We start from the raw sequence: 19,789 nt of genomic DNA, 5'->3' as shown, positions 1-19,789 counted from the left end.
TTTAGATCATTTATAGTTTTAAAAAATTAAGAAGAGCCTAAGTGTCTACCAGTAGGAGATTAGTAAAATAAATAGTTATATCCGTATAATGATTATCATATATCTATTAAAATTGATACTGTACAAGAATATTTAATAACATAGGAAGATGTTCACAATATGGTACAGTGGTGAAAATGTGAAATAATGTAGTTTGTGATCACATTTTTATAAAAATTATGTACATGTAAAGGAAAGCAAATTTGATGAATATATTGCAAAACATTAATAGGTTATCTCTGTTTTGAAGTTGAAGGTTATTTTTATTGTCTCCTAGTATGTCTGTGTTTTTTTAAAAACTTAATTGTGATTTTTAAAGGTTTATTTTATTTTCGTTTGTGAGAGAGAGGGAGGGAGAGAGAGAGACATCAGTGTGAGAGAGAAATATTGATAGGTTGTCTCTTACATGCACCCCAATAGGGATCAAACCGCAATGTAGGCATATGCCTTGACCTGGAATCCAACCAGCTATCTTTGGATTATGGAATGACACTGTGCAACCAACAGAGCCACACTGGCCAGGGCTTAATTGTATTTTTTAAAACGATCTTTCTCACCGTGACTGGTATGGCTCAGTTGGTTGGACATTGTCCTGCAGAGTAAAAGGTTGCCGGTTCGATTCCTGATCAGGGCACATGCCCGGGTTGTGATCAGTGAGGGCACATAGAGGTAACCAGTCAATGTTTTCCACCCTCCTTCTCCTTCCCTTCTTCTTTTCTAAAAATGGATAAAATTTTTTAAAAAACCACTATTTTCTCATTATAGGAAAAGAGAAGCAGTGACAGCATTATCTTTAGTTCTCTTTATGAATCACGAGTGGTTTTTTCACATGTTGATGCAATAAGGAGTTCCATTACTTTTGGTATTACAGTGAGATTGAAGTCCGATTGTAAAATGTTTGTGACTTTTTTAAGGTCAGTCTTTTTCAGGTTAACATGTGAATGTTTTGTGTATGCTTTGTAAACTTGTTTTTGGAAAGTAAATTTGTGTTTTGTGAAATTTTCAACAGCTCTTTTAATTTATTTCTTTTATTATGTAATAGCTTTTTAAAGCATTTTTGGGCAGCAGAAAATGTGAGGCTATTTGTTAGTGTAACCATCAGAAATGTTTATGGTGACAGAATAATATCATCAAATTAAGAGCTCTAGGCCTTGTTGAACAATATAATTGAAAACAAGGTTTTTTAAAAATATAAAACATTCTCTTCAACATCAGCATTTAGAGAAATGTTGGATAGCTGTTTCATTCATTAGCTTATTGAGAGTGTTTTGAAGAATTGAGGATGTTTTGAGTTTATCATTAAGGTAATCTAGCTGAGTTTCTAGCAAAGATTTGAACAATATTTTGCCAATCTGAGTTATACAGAGAAGTTAAAGGTATATTATTTTTAAAGTGTTGAAATAGAACAAATTAAATTTAATAAGAAATTACATTTCCTTTTTGAAAGTCTCTTGTCTATGTAATTATTTGCATTTATTTGACAAAAGCATTTAGATTTCTTACGGTTATTGGAATAAATACATAATTAATTAATTATTAAGTGCCTACATACTGTTCTAGGCCCTAAGCTGAGTGCTAGGTATACTAACAAATAGGACATGATACTACCCTCAAGGAACTTATATAAGATATCTATATAAGATAGAGTAGGGTCATAAAGGAGAGAGTAGTTTAGAGGTGAAAACAAAGAAGAGATGATATTTTAAATTAAAAAAAAAATGTATTGGTTTGAGAGAGCAGGGAAAGGAGAGACAGACAAATATCGATCAGTTGCCTCCTGCATGTGACCAAATTAGGGACCGAACCTTACAACCTAGGTAGGTACCCTCACTGAGAATTTAACTGACAACCTTTTGATCTATGGGATGATGCTCCAACCAACCGAGCCACACTGGATGGGTAGGAGATGATATTTTAAAAAAGGATTAGGTGTTTAGGTGCCAATACAAGAATTAGGGTGATATCCATAGAGAAAAAGGAGCACTGTAAGCAAAGACAAACAGGGATGTCAACTAAAAACCAATAGCACTTTTATGAAATTTGTTTAAAATTATAAAAGTAATATGACAGCATTACTGAGAGGTTGGAAAAGGGAGAAAATTCCTCTAATGATCCCATCATCTAACAGACAATTACTTGCTTTTACTCTATTTTCAAAATAAATGTTTTATATTTTAATCATTACATACATGCAATTTTTTTCTGAGATGTCTGTTTTTATTATTGTGGTGTGCATGCATATACTTTAAAGTATTAAATAGTTTGTATAAAATTTCTTGAATAAGAAGCAGTTACCTAATCTTCTTTGGCATTTCTATTTCCCAGAAAGAGACCAGTTATATTCTTTGGTTGATTTTGGCATTTGGTATAGCTATTTCAATTATAGGCATTATCTGTTGACTTCTCGCTTTTAAAAAATATATTAATACAGTATTTATTTGTCTTTCCCCTGTCAAACCCTGAGCCAGCCACTTTCCCCAGGCTGCCTAGAGAGGTATAGGAAAAAGAACATACAGGGCAGACAAGACATGGGAGAAAGAACTATGGGAGGTGGTGACAGCTCCTTCACATGGCAAAGAGGAGGGAAAAAGCCACAGTTAGGCAAAAGAACCCCATGGCCTCTGAGAGGGCCAAGCCCAGAATGGTGCAGAACAGCTGTTGCTTCAGAGATGGGTTCCTGGCATAACCAATGATGAGGCTCCCAAACGCAGTCCCAATTCTAGCCCCAGAGCTTGCTACCCCTGCTGTGGTAGCCCTAGCCCCAATGAACTTGGCTGCTGTGTCAATGTCCCTTGAAATGGCTCTGGCTTGGAAGCTGCAGCTAGAGTGAGGTCAGGATGTGGGGCTGCCAAGCTGCTGAGGCTCTCATCTGTCAGTGTCTCTGTTCATTTCAGCACCACTGCCAGTAGTGACTAGCTCAGCAGCTGAGAGGTACTCCTGACCCAAGGGAGTGGGGGGAGACAAACTTGGGGCAGGTGTAAATTTTCAGGGGATATGGGGCTGTGGCAGGAGAGCTGCTCCCAGTGCAGAGAAGACAGAAGGGAAAGGGGAATGACTTCTCATTTCTGAGCATGAGAATTTAGCTTTCTTCCCCTTCATTCCCCCTTAGCCACTTCCTTTTCCCTATTACTTCATTCTACCACTACAGTTGTGGTTACATGCTAATTATGCTTAGATAAATAGTCACTGTTTCCCTTACGACTTGTACATATGATTCATAGCTGAAGTTATATAATAAGCTATGATTACTTTTCTGTACAATTTTTTGTTTAACCTAGAGCTAGTAATTCTGGTTTTATTTGTGTTTGTTTAGTATTCTAAGTATTTAACACTAATTCAACTCTACACTGTCACTTGCCCATGTCTTCTCTAGAGATTATCAGATGCTAGTTTCTTCTAAGGTTTTCATGTAGCCTTTGGACTGGCTTCAAACTGGACTGGTTACTTTGACCCTGGTCCATAATTATGAACCTGGGAATTCCCTTCACCCTTACCTTGGGGATTTTCCTATACTAGATCTTTCATAACCCCTATCTCAAATCTTTTGCTTTCTGGATTTTCTCTCTTTTTGTAAATATATTTTAAGTTTGTTTATTTTTAGAGAGAGGGGAAGGGAGGGAGAAAGAGAGGAAGAGACACATCGATGTGCAAGAAAATCATTGATTGGTTGCCTTTAGTCTGTACCCGACCAGATACCGAACCTGCAAGTCAGGCATGTGTCCTGACTGAGAATTGACCTTTCACTTTGTGGGATGTCCAACCAACTAAGTCATACTGGTCAGAGCATATCATTGTTTCTTAAATAGCTTTGAGCCAGTAGAACAACTGCCTTCTTTGCACCCACCAGTCTACACCTTCTAGAAGTACCCTAGTCCCGCTGATTCTGAGCCTTTATGGGATTCTGCTGTATAAAAAGCTCAGCTTTTTTCTGTTGGCAGTTTAGGATTCAACTTTTTTTTTTTTTTACATTTTAAAAAACATGTTTATTGATTTTAGAGAGGAAGGAGAGAGGAAGTGGGGAGAAAGAGAGTAACATCCGTTGGTTATCCACCATACACGCACCAAACTGGGATCGAACCCCAAAGCCTAGGTATGTGACCTGACTGGGAATCGAACCCCCAACCTTTTTTGTGTATGGGGACAGTGTTCCAACCAACTGATCTGTACCAGAAAGGGCATCAACATTTTTATAACTGATTGATTTGAGAGGAAGAGGGAGAAGAAGGAATGGAGGGAAGGAGGCAGAGAGAGAGAGAGAAAGATCAGTCTGTTGTTCCACTTATTTATGCATTCATCAGTTGATTTTTGTGTGTTATGTACCCAGACTGGGGATTGAACCTGCAGCCTTGGCATTTTTGACAAGGCTCTAGCTAACTGAGCTACCGAGCTAAGGCTCAACTTTCTTACATCTACTAAATACTTTAATATGTGTCTATCTGCTTTCAGCTTCCAAAATTTTCTGTTTTATCTCTGTTCTAATTTCTTTGGGTTTACAAAGCCTTTAAAAAACAAAATAATCCCTTTATTGAGTTTTAGTGGGTTTTAAAAAGGGAGTAAAATTAAATGTTTCAACCTAGTATTCTTTTACCAGAACTCTTATGTTTTTTGTCAATAGTATTATCCTATCTTATTTTTTAAAAATTATTAATTTTCATAATTGTAATTTTTCATGGTTGCCTGGATTACTCATAATTTACTGTTGCCTTATTACTAGGTACATTGTTTCTTCCAGTTTTTCACTTACTAGATTATGCTGAAGTGAAACGAGTCTTCATTCATTTCCCCAAATTATAAGATTATTTTCTTAGAATAGATTTCCAAAAATGACGGTAGTTTTTTTGATACTCAAGGTCATTATATATCTATTCTTACAGTAAACCCTTTTATTTTTTAATACTATTTTTCAGTTACAGTTTACACATTCAGTATTATTTTGTATTTTTTTCCCAGTGTATAGCATAGTGGTTAGAAAATTACATACTTACAAAGTGCTCCCCCTGATATTTCCAGTACCCACCTGGCACCATACACAATTATTACAATATTACTGACTGTATTCTCTGTGCTGTACTTTATATCCCTGTGACTGTTTCGTAACTACCAATTTGTACGCTTAATTCCTTCACTTTTTTCACCCAGGTTCCCAATCTCCATATTCTTTGGCAACTATCAGTCTGTTCTCTGTATCTATTAGTCTGTTTCTGTTTTTTTGTTCATTTGTTTTGTTCTTTAGATTCCACATGTAAGTGAAATCATATGGTGTTTGTCTTTCTCTGACTGGCTTAATCTCACTGAGCATAATGCTTTCTAGGTCCATCCATACTGCAGAAATGACAGTCTTTTGACTCGGATCATTTTCTGAAAATGATATATGAATGTTGATTTTACTAAGTGTTTATTAGAAATTAGTATTATAAGTTGCAAAAAATTCTTTGTTAATTCAAAGGTCTAAAATGGTAGCTTGTTTTAGTTTGTATTTTTTTTTTAATTAATTTTCAAGGTAGAATCTTTCCCCACATTTGTGGTAGTTTGTATTTCTTCATTATTTGTGTTTTTCACTTTGTTCTTGTTTATCAACATTTTTAGTTCTTAAAATTTTTAAAAATCAATTTGTAGAAATCCTTATAATACATGCCTTGAATGTTAGCCATTTGACAGGTTTGCTGCAAATACTTTCTCCAATTGGCTTACCATTTTGTTGCTATTTTTTGTTTTTAATGTGCATGAGTTTGAAATTTGCATATAATTAAATCTGCCAACTGTTGTGTTTTGTATAACTTCTGAAGTTTAACATGTTTTAAAAATAAATGGTTCTAATTTATGACTGCATATTTTTAGTATTTAACTGTTTGTTTTTAACCTGAAATTTATTTTGTTGTGTGGTAAAAGATAGGATCTAAATATTATGGGTTTTGTTTTTTTTTTAATTTTTAAGCAGTTAATCTAATATGAGCCAGGGAATCATTTCTGTTCTCATTTTTGAAAAGATTTTATTTATTTATTTTTAGAGACGGGAAGGGAGGGAGAAAGGGAGAAAAGCATTGATGTGCAATAGACACATCATTTGGTTACTTCTCGAATGCCCCCAACTAGACACCTGGCCCACAGCCCAGGCATTTGTCCTGACCTGGAATGGAACCAGTGACATTTTTTTCGGTTTGCAGACTGGTGCTCAATCCACTGAGCCACACCAGCCAGGGCTCTATTCTCATTTTTTTAAAGAAATCTTTTAAAAAATTGAATATGCATAATAACTCCCATTTTGCCTCATACAGTCTGTTCTAATTATTCTTCTGTAGTCTGTCATCAGAAACTCATGTATTTCTCAGAGAAACTTGCATTGTGTATACCAAACCTAGACTTCCTTGTTCTAAATTATCTTGTTCTGCTTTGGTTGTTTGGGAAGTATTTGTACACTTTTGCTTTTATGTAATAAAACTTAAGAATGTTGCCATCTTGAGGTTGTTTATAAAACCATGTATAGTTATCAGGAATCGCTGACAACTATTAAGTGTTTATCATATCAGTAAGGAAAACTAACTCCTAAATTCGATTCTTGGTTTTAACTGTTTTTAACTGGGACATCAGTTTAAAATGTATTTTCCCTTCAACTTCATTTAAAGGCTTCCCCTCTCCCTTGGATTCTATAAAGTAAAAAAAAAAAAAAAACAGAACCTTCAAATAAAAAATATTCTAGTCTTTATATTAACTGTTTAAAAAATTACATTAAATAAGCAGCAAGTGGTGCACTATTTAGTACTGTAGTACAACATGAATGTTTTATTATCTCTAAATACTGCATTTCTCTTGCAAGAGAAAGTATGGACTTGTGTTTTTGAAATGGTGACTTTGTTTAGGTGGAATTTTTACTTAGTGTCAAAGCTAAGTAAAAATTTGTAGCTTTGTTCTAGTTTTTCTCATATATTTATTCTGTGGCAGTATTTTTGGTATTTTAATAAAATTACATACAAAGCTTTATTTGTAAAAAATGTTTCATCTGAATGAATCCTTTGGTAATTACTTTGTTTTCTGATCACTTTATAACCATTACCATGAAGTGACGGTGTAATGAAAATGTAATAAAACTTCTGTGTATAAGTAGGACAATAATTCCTTGGAGAAATATTAAGTGAATGATTACAAGAAGGTAATTATTTAGTTACAGATTAATTGCCTTGAAAGTTAAATTTAACTTTAAAATGTTGTCATTTTTAAAGATACAAACTCATAGAGAAACTAGAGTAAACTAAATAATTAGGATTTGATTGATAAGGAAAACTGGAAAACAGTGAATATTTTCTTTATTCAAACAAAATTAACTTTCACTTGTTGAAATAACTTTCTTTTTTCTTCAGACCATAAGCTGGTAATGCTGTTCTCTGTTCCTCTATCAGAATGTTTAGTAGAACAGCAATGACTGTTTTTTCCTATGCTTATGGGTGAACTGTTAGTATGTTGCCCTTTATGCCAATGTGTCTGAAAGTTGTGATTGAGAGTTTAGGATGAAAAGAATCATTGGTATTAGAAAATTTGAGATCAGGGAGCTAGTAAGGAATAATATCTAAAACACTCATGAAAATTAAGTATTTATGGTACATGAATCCTTCCCACAGAAGTTTGAAGTTCTTAAATTGTTATAATTTTAATTTAAAAATATCAGATTAAAACATTTATTATTACCAGGTTGGTGTGCACCTTCTAATCATAAACTGTTGGTAAACACTCTTGAGAAAATACAAAGCAAGAACTCAGTTTGGGGAGCATTTGAGATCTTACTCCCAGCATATGTGGTAATTTTGGTTCAAATGAACTCTTACATTAAAAAAAAAAACAAACCAACTCAGTTTGTAAACATGTGAATTTCTTTGAAGAATTCAGAGTTGTCCATACCTGAGCCTTATCCATTAATATAAACTTTTCAGAATTGCTTTTGGTATTAGAAGGAGTAACACATGGAGGGTTCTCAGATGTTATATGTTGTTACTATTAATAATACTGATAATAACATTTTTCTTGTCACTTGTTAGGTGTAGCTGGCAATACATCAGTTAGTTTTCAAAGTATTTCTTCCCAAATGACAGCAGCATTGAGAATAGAGACACTATGTGTTCTTTTTCACCAGTTTGCAAGAAGGATGTTTAAACATTCCAGTTATTTCCACTCTATGAAAAGCAGAACTATTCCAAATTTCATTAATGTTTTCTTTTGACTAATACTTTTTTTGTTTCCAGATTTCATTAAGTTGTTTTCTTCTAAGGTGATTTTTTTGTAGTGCCTTTTAGCAAGGATCTTAGTGATTCATAAGAATAGGTGAATTCTCATGCAAGTGCAGGAAAAATTTCATGTTTTCTTAATTAAAAGACAAGAAAATAAATTTTGACTTGAATTCTGGGTTTAGCTAGTCCTAGTAGTAGAATGTAGGGGATCTGAGTTAATTTTATAATCATTTGATAAAGATGTAAATTTATGTCATTATTTTGTCTTTCTTTACAAATTGAAGCCTAAAATATAAAAATAAGACTTCTATATGGAAGATGAATCTCATCAGAGGATTGGGCTTTTTTTTCCTTTGCAAACGTATTAGTAAATAATAAAGTTTTTGGGAAGGTAAGGTTTAAGATATATTATGTTATAGTATAATATACTTAAAGTGAAATAGAATGGAGGTAATAATTGGTTTTAAATTCATGAATTTTAAGTAAAATTGGCTTAGCAGGTTTTGGGCAGTGGTGGCGAAAGAGAAACTTCACGGGTTCCTTAAGGGAACCTGAAAGCTTAAATAGTTGTGTGTGAGCCGGCCTCCTTCCTTCCCTCCTGCCCACCTGCCTCTGTGCTTTCCTTCCCTCCTTCCCTTTCTATCTCCCTCACTCCTTTACCTCCTTGCTTCCTGTCCCTTCCTCTCTCCCTCTTCTCCCAAAAAGGGAAGCACCAACACAAAAGATGTATGTTATTCTTAAAAGACTATTGTAAGAATCTTGTGATGTAGTATCTGTGAAATGACTTTTTAAAATGCAAGATTAGCTGCAATATTTAGTCTTATTTTGTTTAAGGTTAAAGGCAGTAGTGATAACCTGTCATTACGTTTTTGTTAGATTTGCAAAAGGATTTGGGCTTCTGATGTGTTTGACTGACACCCCCTATTCCCAGGAGGGTACTTAGAAGCATATATTTTAATGTAATTGAACTGATGAGTGCCATGTTGCTGATAGCTATGAAGTTTATAAACCAGGAGAATGATTAATTTGTGTGTTTGATTTGAGAAACTGCTGGAAACAAGTGAATGAACGAGAAAACTTGTCATCAACAAATGTTAAATAGTCATTTTGTTATGTTATTAAGAATTAAAAAAACTAGCTAATGAATACTTAAAGCCATTCTTTCCATGATATTTTAAAGACTCTCCTGCAGTGTTTAAGTATATGACAGAATTTCCTATGACTGTAAACTAGGTAGTATCTTTTTTGATTTATGTTCTTTTCTTTTGGACTGTTTTCAAAGACACATTCTTCCTAGAAATTATTTGAAGCTGTTAACTATATTTGCCATGTTTCAGAAAGTGAGCTGTTACTCTTAGTAGAAGAAAACTTGTAGAACTTGTATGTTTCTCCTTTTGTGCTCTAAGTTGGTAAGTTGTGACTGGTTTATTCATTAACGAAGTAGCTTTGTTTTCCAGCACACAGATTCCATTCATATTATTTCTTGTGCTTGTTAACAACCTAATAGGAAGGAAGAAGCAAAATTTTCTCTTAGACTAATTTTTTATGCAGTGCAGCAAAGCTCAGGGAAGCTGGGGAACAGAAGCAGTGGCAGATGGTCCAACCTGATGCTCTGCAATGTTAGGGTGGTTCGTTTTGATCACAGACAGTGGCAGTCTGTGAAGTCAAGATATGGAGCCACAATCTATTCTACAGCCTGCAGTAACTGTGTGTGTTGTAGTAAAGCCAAGAACAACTTTGTATGGACATAGTAGGAGAGATGACTACATCCACTTTTAGTTTCCAGGCACGCATTCACACATAGCAATACTGTCAACATTAAATCTTTGAGCAATAAGGCCAAATGGTATGTACATCACCGCTTTGTTTTATACTTCAAATTACATATAGAAACTAGGATATAATAGCAGGGAGCTAGATTTATACCTTCTCAGTAACAAGAGAAGTGGAGATTTTTTTTCTCTGTTATTTAAATGGGTACCCTTATATGGCCTATATAGGCCAGATTCTTTTAGAAATTTTTGTTTGAATTATAGAAACTATAAAAACAATAGTGAAAACAAGGCAAAGAAAAACACAAATATGGGAATAAATTGGTAGAGCCACTTGTAAGGAAGTTTAGCAATATTTATTCAACCAAAAAATGTGAATGACCTAGTGCTTACTAGGTAAGCATATACAGGGTCTGTCCAGAAGAAGTCGAGCCATTGTTAATATAACGGGAATGGTTTGCGCAACATTGATGTTACCTGGCAGTCAAGGAGAGTGGGCTGGAAAGTGCATGTGGGAACAATGACAGCTTCACTGTACTAGTCAGTAGCGGTGGTAGACGCCAGTGAGTGAGTATGTGTACAGTGTGGTCGCATTAGAAATGACTGAGTGAGTAGAGCAATGAACCTGCATCAAATTTTGCGTTAAGCTTGAACATTCCTCCGTGGAAACTACTGGGACGATTCAGAAGGCCGCAGCTACGGGTAACTGGTGATTGTCAACTCTATCATGACAGCATGCTCACTCATGGATGCATGTCTTGTGCAGAGATTTTTGGCAAAACATTAAATCACTCAGGAGATTCAGCCCCCACTACAGCCCAGACTGGGCACCCTGTGACTTCTGGCTTTTCCCAAAACTAAAACCTTTGAAAGGGAAGAGGTTTCAGACCATCGATGAGATTCAGAAAGATTCAAGGGGGCAGCTGATGGCAATTGGGAGAACTGGGTGAGGTCCCAAGGTGCTTACTTTGAAGGGGATTAAGGTGTCATTGTCCTGTGTACAGTGTTTCTTATATCTTCTTCAGTCAATCTATTTTTCATATTGCATGGGGGGATACATTCTGGGGAGATCATAACTAATTAATTATTTCTTCCAAGGGGGCATACACATGATTTCTCATGGCAACTGTTTTGTGAAGGAAAAAAGGAAAAACAGTTTAAATGTCCAACAATAAGGGAAAACTAGATAATCTGTAGTATTGTAACGGAATAGAATATGATGCAGCACATAAAGAATGAACTAGGTTTATATGTAACAAGTTGCATTATGTTATGTGTAATATGATATGATGCCACTCTAATCTATGAATAGTTTTTATAAAAGCATGAAAGAAGACCGGAAAAGAAAGAAACCAAATACCGATTATCTCTTAGGAAAGGTTGAAGGAGGGGAAGGGATCAGAACTAGAGGAAGAGACTAGGATTTGGTAGTGGTGATGTTAGCCTTATCTGTATGTACTGTTTGAATTTAAAAGAAGAATGCATTTACTTATTACTTGTGTAATAATTAAAAAATTATCCCCAAGTACTACTCAATAGAACAACCATGTTTTTTGCACATTAATATTCATTTGTGTGTATATATTTTATATACTTTTAATTTATTATATCACAAGTATGTTTGCATGTTCCTATGTAGTCTTTATTACCATCTTTAATAATGCTCAAGTTATTTCTTTAAATGAAATTATCAGGAATGACCCACATGATCAAAGGATATGAACATTTCTGGCTCTTCTTAATTATTGGCATATTATTTTACAAAAGGATTTTTATCTATGTATCATGCTACCAGCAGTAGTAAAGTGCTCTAACTACCACAAACTCAGCATTCAAATATCTTTTTAAAAGTGTAATTTAGAGATTAGGAGAAGGGACCTTGCAACCTGATTCCTTGGGTGCAAATTCTGCTGCTACCATTCATTAACGGTGTGACCTTGGCCTAGCACCATACTTTTGTTTTTCAGCTTCCTTGTGTGTAAAATGGGAATAATAGCAGTATCTACTCTAAGTGACAGTTATAAGGATCAAAAGGAACACCTAGAATACTGCTTGGCATAAAGTGTTTGGTGGTAAAAAAATTTTACGAGGAGCTTTGGAACAAGACTGTTGTGTACATACAGTTTGTATCCTATTTTTCCCCATTGGATATTATGTGATTATTTTTTAATATTTGTCGCTTTTTGTTATTTGAAGCAAAAACATGCTATGTAAATGTATATATACTTAATATTTGAGTATAAAGTATCTGTTTTTAGTGACAAAGAAAAATATGCAGTTATCAAGAATTTTGAGAAAGTCATTTGATTTTCTACCTTTGTGTAGGCAAGTGTCCAAATTCTACTTATTAGCACTTTCAGAATTGTCATACCATATTTCCTACCTGGGTTTCATTTAGTAGGTTACTAAATGAACTTGATTCCAAACTGGATCTTAGGCTAAGGAAGGATGAGAGGAGGAGATACATTTATTTGATTGTTTAAAAAAACTAATTTTTATCCAAAAATGTATTGAATATCAGTAATACTTAAGGTTCTTTGATAGGTGTTGAAATACAGATAAATAAGACGATTTCTTTGTTCTCAAAGAGCAGAGGGTAGATATGCAACTAAACAAATATAGTATTAGTTGTATTATTTTTATTTATTTTCAGTTGTGTTATTTTAAAGCATCAGAAGCTTGGGGTTGAGTAAGTGATCATAAGGAAGATCATTTTGTAGTAGGGACACTTAATTTTAGGTAGGAGGACATGGAGATATTTAGAATATAAAGGAGAGACATAAAACCAAGTCTTGAAGTATGTTGGGCAGATTGAAAACTGGAGTTAATAGGCAGAAGACACTGCAAGGATGATGGCAGTGAGTGTAATGTGGTTAGGAAATGGTTAAGTAGTTTGGAAGAGCTGGAGCCTTTGTGTGTACCTCTACTGCTGGTTCTAAGGTTTACATTTAAAAGTTTCATCTATTGTATGTTAGAATATTTTATATCTTTTTGGTTTAAACCAAGGATTGTCGAGTCTTGGCAAGTGACATTCTTCCTGGCCTTGTAACCTTAGTATTACCTATATATTTTTTAGTATTTGATGATACCCCATGAGGTAGAATCGAAAGCCTTGGGAAGCATCCTCATCATCAATATCCTGGTCTTGTCTAGTTTCTCCAAATTCGATCTGTAATGAACTCTTTCAGTAAAAGTCACTTTCCCTTCCTAAATGTAAACATTCTTGCTTGAGCTCCTGTTTTCAGAGTGGTATTTGATATTTTTGATCTACAGAGTAACAGTATTTTATTAAACGTTGCCTTTCTTTACTGGTATTCTGTTTCTTTGAATTTTGTATTATCTACATTTTCTAGTACTGTTTCTAGTTATGTCCTAACCTATAACTTTTTTTCTGATTGTTTCCTATACATTTTTATGTATTCCAAGAGGCCAAATTGTCTTTTTTATACGCTCTGATACAGATAGCCAGATCTCATCCAGAGAGGTCTTGTCTGTTAATATATTTAGTACTTACCTTTGCATTCTCATGCCATCTGTAATGTAGTCTGCTTTTTTCAATTTTCCTGTCTGTGTTACATTTGTAGATTTTTCTTTGTTTTTGTCATGGGATTTCTTTTGTACTCTACTTTTATGTTTAGTTAACTTTAAATTTTACCATTTTGCCTCTCTAATAGGTATTTTAGAAACTTTGGAAGAATGGTTATTTTTGGTATTACCTTCGAAAGCTATATTTCTGTATTTTAGTTTAGAGTCAAAACAAAATATTGTGAAATTTGTGAAAAATTTGTGAAAGTGTCATTTTTGTAGATTTGTTGTTCACTATCAAAGTTTAGGTTTATACTATTGAGAGTTTTGGTGGAATTAGAGAAACGTACTTGATTAACCAGGCCATTGGAACACTTTTTTTTTTTTGTCTAAGAAAGAATAAATATAGCTTTAATGTACACTGTAGATTTATTTTTCTATAGAAACAATGTTCTAAATGACTATTAGATTCATAGAGAGCAGGCTTAAAGAAATTTAAGTAATTGGTTACCTGAAATTCTGTCCATTTGCAAGCAAGAAGTAGTAGGAACAATACTGTGGAAATACTAGATGAAGCAGAATAACAATAAAATGGAAAAAGCCCTTTAAATATGTACATCTGTGCCAGGCTAGTGTGGCTCAGTGATTGAGCACTGACCTGTGAACCAAAAGGTCGCCTGTTGATTCCCAGTCATGGCACATGCCTGGGTTGCAGGCCAGATCCCCATGTGAGAGTGCAAGAGGCAACCGATCCATGTTTCTCTCACATACCATGTTTTTCTCCCTTTCTCCCTCATCTCCCCTCTCTAAAAATAAATAAATCTTTGTAAAAAATAAAAATATATAGTGTCAACAATAAAAAGCAAAATAAGAGTAGAAAATACGTAAACTGTAAAGAGTTTAGAACATTATAGTTGCAGGTGGTTGCCAGATGGGAAAGGGGTCAAGAAAGTGGACGAAAAAGGGATTAAGAAGTACAAATTGGCAATTACAGAATAGTCATGGGGATGTAAAGTACAGCATAGGAAATAGAAGTCAAAGAACATGTGGGCATATGCATAACCCATGGACATGAACAACGGTGTAGGGATTGCCTGAGGGAGAGTGGGGGGTGGGGCTTTGTGGAGGGGGGCAAAGGGGAAAAAATTGGGACAGCTTTAATAGCATAATCAGTAATATATAACTAATTTAAAAAGAATTTTCATATTTTCTAGATTAGAATCAAACAGAATTATGACTAAGTATCTTTGGGTTTGTTTTACTCATCTGGGAAGAGAAGTAATTTTGCTAAATTTTATTAGGAATTGGGTTAAAAAATGAAAAGATTTCGAGAGGCTTCTTTTCTCTTGTTTTCTTATCCATCCTCTGTTTCTGAATTGCAGTTACAGATGTAGAGCTGAAACGACTGAAAGATGCCTTTAAGAGGACCTGTGGACTCTCATATTACATGGGCCAGCACTGCTTCATCAGGGAAGTGCTTGGGGATGGAGTGCCTCCAAAAGTTGCTGAGGTAATCTTTGTGTTTTAAGTTCTTCTTTGAGAGAGATATCTGCTGGCCTAAAATTTTGAGAGCTTCCTGGTTTTAACAAATTTAACCTGATCCCACCCCCTATTATTTTTCCTGCTGAGTAGGTAAGTAGGTCTTGACATCAATATGGCCATGTTCGTAGAGGCCAAATGGAATATTGCAAAACTGCAGTTCTGCTTCTTTTGCACTTCTGAGCTTCAGTATCCACAGATTATAATCATGAAACCATTTGTATGGTTTCTTGTTCTTATATATTATATCACTCTGACATATTTTTATGTTGGGATTATGTTTTATAAATTGTGTTAAAGAAACTCTCTCTGCATAATAAACCCTAATTTATGTAAAATTAAATGTTGTAAATAAAACACTAGTTTCTTGGAACTTATAAAGGCTTATTTAAATTCTGCTAGTTTTTAGGTAGATATAAAATGTGCTAAGTTAATATAAATATTTCCTTTCTAAAAATAATAAACTTACTATTTTATAAGTATATTTCCAGATAGGTATCATGTCATTCTAAATGTGAAATGAAAATAAAATTAATAAAACAGTGAAAATTATGACAGGAATTTTAAGTTTAGTATATTACACAGAACCTTAATCATTCCTAACTAGTGACAGTTTCTATTCCTAACTTGTATGCTCCTGAACCTTGTGGTTTACATTATATGGAGATTACATTTATTGTGAGTGTGTATTAATCTTTTTGATGGGGATATATGTTGCATTAATTCTTTTACATGTATTCTTGTGTGAAATTATGTACTTTCTTGTTCTGTCATTTCAAATTTATGACAGGGTTAGCTTTTTTCCTATTACGCCTTACTGGGTTCTCTGTTTCAGTGTAAATTCATCTTCCTATTTTTTTTTTTAACCAGACATCTTTTATTAGGTGTTGATTAGGAATGAAAGGATTCAGACGTGTTGGTCAGGAAGGTGTAGTCCACACTGGGGCCCCTATTTGATGGTAGTTGGGTCACTTCTCATGTTTAAGTTCCTTATAAATAAGGCAGTAGTTGCAAAGTATGTAAGCTGCCAGCACCATTCATGTCCCAGTGATGCTCCCTTTCTTCACATACTTGTTGTAATACCAGTAGCAACCTTTTTGAAACAGCAGTGCCTTTAAGGGGTGAAATCCTGCATCGGTATCCAGCTTGGCAGCTCCTCTGTTTTGGCATCCATGAGTTTTTTCTCCTTCACTGGGATGACTGAAGCCATCTTGGAGTCCAGGGTGTCTATCTTTGTGTTTTCTTTTCTTTTTGTCTTAAATGCTAGTATAATATAAAAATTTGGAGTTCAGAATTTTAAATTTTAGGATATAACTAGTAATTTAATGAGATAATATAAGTTGCCAGTTAGAGGAAGGAATTTAAACTTGAGTCCGTAGTAATTAATATAAAATGCTTCCAAATTCAAATATAGGTTTCCTCTACTATCTAAAAGTAGAGTGTTCCTATGAAACCTTTGTTAGCCAAAATGGCATAAAGTGAAGAGCAATTACCGAAGGGCGGGTCTTGTTAATGGATACACAAAACAAACCAAAATAAAGTACAAATGCTCATGGACACAGTTGGGAGCTGTGGTGGCTTGATGCTGAGATGCCTTTTATCACTTGTGTTTTTTGGTGTTGTATCTACAAGAAACCATTGCCTAACCCAGGGTCACAAAGATTTATTTTCCTCAAAGAGTTTTAGCTCTTAAATTTAGGTCTCATTCATTTTGTTAATTTTTGTGTTTGGTGTGAGGAGTGCCAGGATGGGGGACATTTTCTGTTCTATTTTCCTTAGTTTTACGTAGACATTGTGTCCCTGGATCTTGGAGAGAGAGAGAGAGAGACTTTCTCAGTGATTCTTCTTCTCCCCCAGGGATAGAGGTTTTTTTCCTGTTATCCTCCTCCAGTATGTGCAGGGGCCAACTAATAATATTTATTTCACAATGTGTATTTATGTCCTTTTTGGTTTTTATGTTCAGATGTGGAGGAGCCATCTCTCCAGGCTAGTTTTTGCTAGGTTTTGCTATCAGTGGCACAAGGAATATACAGTTTTCGGCATTGGATGACAGAGTGTTATTAAATACATTTATAAATATAATTAATGTATTTTTCATTTTTATATTATATCTGAATTTTATTTCTTGAATTATTATTTAATCATGCAATTTATTGACAGAAATTCTGCATGGCAGATACTAGGTCAGATCTTGGAGGGTTTTTTGGTCTGTTTGTTTTTTTAAACAGCACAGTATTTCTGACACCAAATACATGGATTTTTTTTCTCCACATCAATCAGTTCTCCAATTTTCTTGATACCAACTGGATGTCCTACAATTCAATTCAAGTCTGATACTTACTACCCTGAGTTAGACCCCACAGGTCTCCCCTCCTCTTCCCCCCACCATCAGATGTCAGTTTCAGGTTCTGGACCTCCCATACTTCTGACCAATTGGCCATTTTAAGTTCAAGGGTTCCCATGACTCCCTCATCAGGTTCAATAATTTGCTAGAATGGCTCACAGAGCTCAGGTGGGCACTTTAGTTACTGTTACCAGTTTGTTGTTATAAAGGATACAACTCAGGAACAACCAAATGGAAAGGGTTGTATTGGGCCAGGTATTGGGGATGGAGCTTGGAGGTTGCAGGGGAATGGTGCATGGAACTTCCGAGTCCTCTTTGGGTACTCCACCTTTAGAGAACCTTGATTGGTTCAACCACCCAGAGGTTTTTTGTTTGTTTGTTTTCTATGTATGTGTGTGTGGAAGTTTTGTTTTCTAGGCATGATTTATTAAACCATTGGCCATTGGTGATTGGCTTAATCTCCAGCCACTCTCCCCTTCCTAGAGATTGGGGAGTGGGGCTGAAAGTTCCAACCCTTAGTTATACTGTTAGTTTTTTCTGGCTAGGTGCTCCCTTTCTGAAGATTTGTAAAGGGTCCAAGAGTCACCTCATTAGCATACACTCAGGTGTGGTTGAAAGGGTTTTTATGGATAACAAAAGATACCCCTTTCACTGATATCAGGAAATTCCAAGGGTTTTCGACGCTCATGTGTTAGGAACCTGAAGGAAGACTGAATATAAATTTCTTATTATATCATAGTAGCACCCTAGGCACTCAGCTAAGAATTGTTGGATGAATGAATTATGTGATTGCTGTTATTTTTCTCTTATGCATAGCTTTTCTTTATTTCTGATTATTATAATACCCATTTTTAAGAGTAAAAAAATGAATTTTGGGATCTCTGTTTCCTTTTTAGCTTTTTACCTTTTTCTCTTTTTCTAAAAGATTTTATTTATTTTTAGAGAGAGGGGAAAGGAAAGAGGGAGAGAAACATCAGTGTGTGGTTGCCTCTTGTGTGTCCCCCCATTGGGGACCTAGCCCACAACACAGGCACATGCTCTGACTGGGAATTGAACCATTGACCTTTTGGTTCACAGGCCAGCACTCAGTCCACTGAGCCTCACCAGCCAGGGAGTTTTTTACCTTTTTAATTGAAAATATTTGACATATAACTGTACATTTAAGGTGTAAAAACATTTGATATTTTTGCCATTGTATTTCTGAACATTTGTTACCGGACTGAAGGGGTGTGCTTGTGCCCAAAAAAGCCTAAGAAAAAGTGAACAGAAGTTTGCAGCAAAGAAAATAAGGAGTTATTAGTTCAGGAGGTGGCCCATGCCTGGAGTCCTGGATGAGCAAATGCTCTAAGACCTGGCTTCCCAGTGGTTTCTTGGGGGTGGGCTGGTTATATAGGGAAAAAACATTAATCATAGTGACTAAGGGAGCTACTTTGTCTGCTTTCACAAGGATGTGTTTTGTGGGGTCATTCTGGAGCTGAACTCTAGTTTGACTGAAACTCTGTCTCTGTGGTCAAGGGACCTGAGGCTTTGTTCCTGAGATTATTTGATGCCGACCAGAACCTTGTTGTTCTGAGGGTTTAATGATTAAAGGAGTGGACATGCAAGGGAAAAAGGAGACAGGCGAGTCAGGGTGCCAGTTTGAATCAAAAGGAAAGAAAGAAGAAAAGGTCATATTAAATGAAGTTTCTGCATGGTTTTACACATTCAGTTGGAGAATGTCAGTCTTTCAAATCAAAATGATGTGTATAAGTTTTATAGAAGTTGAAGGAAGTTCTATAATTCCACAGAATCCTTATAACATTATTGGAGTCTATTAAAGGAAAAGACCGATATCTTCCTGGACCTTGATAAAGACTCCAGAGAGAGAATAAATGGTCAGTGTGATGGCCAGTGATATATGTACATTAGAATAGAGGCAGTATATTCTTGGCTCAGTACAATTACAAGGTGTAAAAGAGGAAGAAGGGGGAGAAACTGAACATCATTTCACTAGTTTACCAGGGCCTTATTTGGAGATGGAGATAAGATTTGTTTGAGGTGTTATCAGCCTCAAATTCCTCAACAAGAAACAACTGATGTTGGCTTTATCATTTCCTCATAGGTAATTTACTGTTCTTTTGGTGGAACATCAAAAGGACTGCACTTCAATAATTTAATAGTTGGACTTGTCCTTCTTACAAGAGGCAGAGATGAAGAGAAAGCAAAATGTAAGTACTTTTATTATCTCAGAATGATAATATAGATGTGTGTGCTGAATTATGTTACCTTAAATTTCTGAAGACAAGCAAAGGACTTGAACTGACATTTCTCCAAAGAAGATATACAAGTGGCCAATGAATACTTGAAAAAATGCT

The 19,789-nt window shown here is 35.0% G+C and overlaps 1 protein-coding gene and 2 pseudogenes across 3 annotated transcripts in view; 1 reads left to right on the top strand and 2 right to left on the bottom strand.

Moving 5' to 3' along the window:
• USP32 (ubiquitin specific peptidase 32) overlaps positions 1–19,789 on the top strand; it is a 128,330-nt gene that overhangs the window by 18,017 nt on the left and 90,524 nt on the right. For all 3 annotated transcript variants that reach the window (XM_054574848.1, XM_054574849.1, XM_054574847.1), the window contains exons 2-3: positions 14,935–15,062; positions 19,537–19,642. In XM_054574848.1, coding sequence (XP_054430823.1) covers positions 14,935–15,062; positions 19,537–19,642 — 234 coding nt within the window. The remainder of the gene's footprint in view (positions 1–14,934; positions 15,063–19,536; positions 19,643–19,789) is intronic.
• Positions 2,605–2,908, bottom strand: LOC129071552 (uncharacterized; annotated as a pseudogene).
• On the bottom strand, positions 16,060–16,301 carry LOC129071553 (ATP synthase subunit f, mitochondrial-like; annotated as a pseudogene).

The sequence above is a fragment of the Pteronotus mesoamericanus genome, unplaced genomic scaffold (assembly GCF_021234165.1).
Source record: "Pteronotus mesoamericanus isolate MK-2021 breed Mesoamerican mustached bat unplaced genomic scaffold, CSHL_Meso_final contig_269, whole genome shotgun sequence".
NCBI classification, from domain to species: Eukaryota; Metazoa; Chordata; class Mammalia; order Chiroptera; family Mormoopidae; genus Pteronotus; species Pteronotus mesoamericanus.
Note: the sequence above shows the minus strand (reverse complement) of the source record. Positions and strands in the feature narration are given on the sequence as shown.